Source organism: Brassica napus, unplaced genomic scaffold, assembly GCF_020379485.1.
Source record: "Brassica napus cultivar Da-Ae unplaced genomic scaffold, Da-Ae ScsIHWf_182;HRSCAF=326, whole genome shotgun sequence".
Classification (NCBI taxonomy): Eukaryota; Viridiplantae; Streptophyta; class Magnoliopsida; order Brassicales; family Brassicaceae; genus Brassica; species Brassica napus.
The window spans coordinates 7,589-12,987 of NW_026015247.1; the positions used below are offsets into that span (position 1 = coordinate 7,589).

General features: G+C 32.3%; 1 protein-coding gene across 1 annotated transcript; it reads right to left on the bottom strand.

Annotated features, from left to right (window-relative positions):
* Positions 1-3,071: 3,071 nt before the first annotated feature.
* Positions 3,072-4,273, bottom strand: LOC106430003. Its single transcript, XM_013870778.3, has 2 exons — positions 4,057-4,273; positions 3,072-3,984 (listed from the first exon to the last, which is right to left on the bottom strand). Exons 1-2 carry the CDS (start codon positions 4,082-4,084, stop codon positions 3,314-3,316), a joined length of 699 nt encoding a protein of 232 aa, XP_013726232.2. The 5' UTR covers positions 4,085-4,273; the 3' UTR covers positions 3,072-3,313.
* Positions 4,274-5,399: the final 1,126 nt, after the last annotated feature.

Genomic DNA, 5,399 nt, shown 5'->3' on the forward strand with positions numbered 1-5,399 from the left:
GAAAGAGTTAGTATGAATATTAACAATAAAATTATGGATTAGATTAATTTAAATTGTAAGAATACCTTTGAGTCTATGAAAACCAATTCAATTCCCATGAATAAGTTTGAGTTTTGGAAGTTGAGGGTTTCCCAACAATGAATCCACCTAACAAAAAGTTCGTTGTTATAAAAAATCTCCTTCAAGGTTATTAAAGGTTTTTCGGACGGCAAGAGTTGATGGTGGAACCATTTTTTTGCTCGAGTGCTTTGAAGTTTTCTTTGAAAGTGTGAGGTTGATGTTGATAAAATAAAGAGTTTTATAGGGACTTTTTTGATGTAAAACTATACATTTTTTTTTTGTTTAATGTGGTATTTCCATTTTTATATAATTTACTACCATTTTAAGATAGATGTACATTTTAAGATAGATGTTTAAATTTTAATGTACTTTTTCCATTTTTTAAAATGTTTATTTCCATTTCTTACATTTTTTTATTTACGTAATATCTATATTTTATATTTTAAAATAGATATTTAAATCTTAATGTACTTTTTCCATTTTTTAAATTGTGTATTTACTTATATTATATATTTTACATTTTAAGATAGATGTTTAATGCTTAATGAACTTTTTCCATTTTTTAAAACAATTGTGTACTTACTTATTATTTTTATATATATTCATATATTATATATTTACATTATTTACTTATTATTTATTTCCTGTATATGTATTTCCATTTCTTGTATTTTTATTTACTTAATATCTCTATTTTACATTTTAAGATAGATGTTTAAATCTTAATGTACGTTTTCTATTTTTTTTAAATTGTATATTTCCATTTGTTATACTTTCTATTTTCGTAATATCTATATTTTAAGTTTTAAGATATATTTTTAAATCTTAATGTAATTTTCTATTATTTAAATTTGGTATTAACTTATATTATATATTGACTTATTATTTATTTTTCTTTATATTGTGTATTTCTATTTCTTATACTTTCTATTTACTAATAATTTTATATTTTAAGATAGATTTACATTTTAAGATAGATGTTTAAATAATAATGTACTTTTTTCCATTTTTTTAAATTGTTTATTTCCTTTTCTTATACTTTCTATTTGCGTAATATCTATATTTTATATTTTAAGATATATTGTTTTTTTTTGCTCATGTGGACGCTCTATGGAGCCTCAAAAGCTCCCTTTTATTAGTATAGATTATCTATATATCATCAAGTTAGGAAGTTTTCTTTATGAACTTTATGAAGTTGATACTTTTTTTTGTAACTTATATGAAGTACTTTTCCATGCATAGACCGTATATGATGAAACAACGAATGCATGCATTTAACTCTAAATGGATAAATTATTTAATCGATATATGATTCAAGCTTGATAATGGATTAATGGTGAAGACGTTTGACTAGTAAGTCCATTCAACCGAAGTCTCGTCTGAAGCTATAAACTCTAAAGAAGCTACTAAAAGCGTGTAGAGAATAGTCAATAATTGTCCTTATTGGATTGAGTCATGCTGGTCTATATACAATAAATAATTTATTGATTAACTAGAAAATAGGTCAATAATACAGATGGTTAACCACAACAGCAGAATATTAATCATTCCTCCTCACAATAGTCCAACACACCAATCCATACCTCTCTTGTCTGCACACATCTTGTGAGTTGTGTATTTAGTTATTTATAATAGCGATGCGTTTGTCGTTTATATAAAACGATTGATGTCCACTCCACGTTTCACCTCCTATAAGATGAAGATTTTTGGCTGAAATAAATAATTATGGTCAATATTTGCAGAAAATTGGGTAGTAACGTTACTAAAGATTAGATGCAATATGAATTAGAGACATTGGCAATTTACCAAATTTTGTCCCAATACGTTAGAACTTTACATTTTCGATCGTGACAATCCTTGGCTTTATAAATGTGATTGCTTTATAGGTTTGATGGGCACTGGGCAATCAATGACTTTGTGCTGTCAACGTGCTATCGTATCGAATAGTATACGTTATGAGTTGTTTTTTGGATTCACCAACCAATACAATTTTATTATTTCAAATTCGATATCTATTAAAAAAAATAAAACATAGTATTCTCAAAATAAAAAGGTAAAAAAAAAAAAAAATAGTATTTACAGAAAAAAGAATAAAAACAAAATATTTTTAGCGTCGTCAGCAAAACACTAAACTCTAAATCCTAATTCATAAACCCTAAATATTAAACCCTAAACCCTTAGATAAACCCTAAATCCTTTGATAAATCATAAACTCTAAATCAAAAACATTAAATATTAAAACCCTAAACCCTTGAGTGTTTTAGTGTTAATGTTTTTGATTTAGAGTTTATGATTTATCCAAGGTTTTAGGGTTTACCTAAAGGTTTAGAGTTTATGATTTAGGGTTTAAAAATTAGGATTTAAGGTTTTGTGTTTTTGTTGGTTAAAAAATATTTTTATAATTACTACTTTTTTTTTGTTTATTTCTTTTTACCTTTTATTTTAAAAACGTAACATAGCTTGTTTTCTTTTATGAAAATATAACTTGTTTTCTTTTATGAAAGATCTCGAATTTGAAATAACCTAGACGTTCAACCCAATAATTAGTCATATGTTTCTTTTGGTCAATTGAATGGTATTTAGGATGTTGCACAAAAAAAAAGAATGGTATTTAGGATTAACAAAAGTGACATTTATAGATTGATACAAAATCTGGCCCAATAAGATAATGGGATAATAGCCCACTATATTCAGCACTCCAAAATTTACGGCTCTATACCAAAAATTCTACACATTTCATGCTCAAATCAAAACCAAAAATTCTACACATTTCTGTGCAAGCCCTTCAAAGGACCTTTAAAACCCTATTCACATCAAAAAGAGGCTACAACCACTCGTAGACAAACAAATCACTACGCCAATCAAGATGATCAAAGGCAACATAAGATTGTCATACATGATCAGAACAAAAAACAGTGTAAAATACTAGAATGTAGAACTGTCAAATGGCTTGTCAATTAAGTTTGTCCAACAAGCCATTTGTTCGTATGGACTGTAGTCGGTTAGCGTTATTAAGTACAATAGTTAACTCTTTGATTTATGTTTAGTAGTTTTATTAGAAGGCAAAAGTAAATGAAAACACAACCTAAGATTACACTTGCTTGGGACTCTTATTTAGACGAAAAGAAAGAAAGGCTGAAGAACAAAAGCAAAGTTATAGAAGGAAGAAAAACATAACTGAAGCAAAATACGTTTCGACCACACATAGAAAAAGAAGACTCTTGTACGCTGCATTTTGAAGGAACCTGTCTCCTCAAGAGGAGCGGCGGTGGGGATCGGCTGTGATCGTTCTGGAGGAACGGCGTTTAACCTCCTGATGTCCAGCAGGGATGGTTCCTGATGAACGACGCTCTGTCGTCCTCGTCCGAACTTCCTCACGATTGATCGTTCCCGAAGCACGACGCTCCGAGGTCCGAACCTCCTGATGACTACTTGTAGTGATTGTTCGCGAAGAAGAACGATGCCCCACAGTCCGAACCTCTTGCCTACTTGTAGTGATCTTTCCCGAAGAACGATTCTCCGAGGTCCGAACCTGCTGACGACTTGTAGTGATCGTTCCCGAGGAACGATGCTCCCCCGTCCGGACCTCTTCGCGAGTTGAAGAGATCCTTCTTGAGGAACGGTGCTCCGACGACGTCCGAAACTCTCGTGAAGTGATCGCTCCGGAGGAAAGACGTGTTGTCGTCTGAAAATCCTCACGAACTGCAGTACTGACCACACGCGAGGAGGAACGATGTGCCGTCGTTTGAAAATCTTGACGACGTGCAGTCGTCGCTGTTGACGAAGAACGTCTTTCCGTCATCCGAAGCTCTTCAAAACTTGCGGTTACCTCATGAATTGCAGTTGTCCCACGCGAGGAACGACGCCTATCCGCAGTGATTGATCCCGAAGACGGACGCACCGTTATGCGACGCTCCTCACGACCTAGAGAAATAGTACAAAGGATCAACTATCAAATATAAAATAAATTTGTAGACGTCTCTCTTCTCTTCTTACCTCCATTCCTGACGGCCCTGGTGGACATCTTATGCTCTGCAAATGGTTTCAAGTGAGCTCTTCGTCTCTTGGTAACAGCTCTTTGATGGTCTAAGAGGGAGGATTCGTATTATATGAAGACTCGTGTAGTGGTGTCCTTCTTTGCTAAGCACATATTATCTACGTCAACCAAACAAAAAAAAGAAGAGAAGAAGAAGAACTACATAAATCTTATCTTACGACATTATTTCCGTTAAGTCTTCGTCAACGAAAAATATACGTTTAAGTTTTGTTGAGACGTGCTTTTCAAAGTTATCTTTCATAAATAAATGAAACAAAAATCGAATAAACAAACATACACATACACATATATATACATGAAGTGCTGAGTGAAAATCTGATTCGTTCTCGCATTATAATTTGCTACAAAATAATATATGCGATTATGTATGTTGTTTTATATGCCAACAAGTCATTAAAATTAGGTTGCAGCATTTTGGACGTATAAGCCTTTTTCCTTGCAACAAGACTTAACTATAGCCGTCTTCCAACACTAATCGATATATCAATTATAATATTCTTCAACGCAATCGACCGTTTCATGATTTTTCTTGGATTCACACACCTTACTATTATGGGACCATTTTGTTGGTTTATTCCTCATTGCGCTCATGATTTTTAACGTCTATAGTTGGTAGTGCTCATCTACACTAATGTTGCAACGCATTCCTTTTATTACTTAAAGTAAGTAATTTAGATGTTCAACTTATAACAAACTCTTAGGGTTGAGTTTTATCACAAAAATTTCCCAGTCTAAACGATTTTCGAGGCCATCTTTATCGCTCTTCTTTTAGCGTTTCTTAAGTGGGAGAGGACCCACAAATACTTAAAAACGTTTCCAAAAGTTTCAAAATAAGAGACGGTGATTGCTTGGTTTTTCAAATGTTTGCGGGTCTCACTGATACGTGGTGGTCTGCGATTGGTCTATTTTCAAATTTCTTTTTTTGAATTAGATAAAAAAATAAAAAATAAAAAAAGGAAAATAAGAACTCTAGTAGGGGTTTAGGGATAAAGATGCCTTCCTTATGTGGAATAGTGATGAAAATATGAAATAGCGGATAAAAGAGCCCCCACCCCCTCCTTTTTCCCTCCTTTAGTCTGAACAAAAGTCAAAAATGTATGCTTTTTGTGGTTGTAGCCTTGTGGAGGACTTTTGAGCATACACGGTTATTGCATTTTACTTTATATTTATTTATGAAATATCTACACGCAGATAGTCTCCTAGTATTGGACTTCGTCACCAGCAACATGTCATATTAAACACATCATTTACCATGAATGGCATTTTCGCTAGCCTTTACATT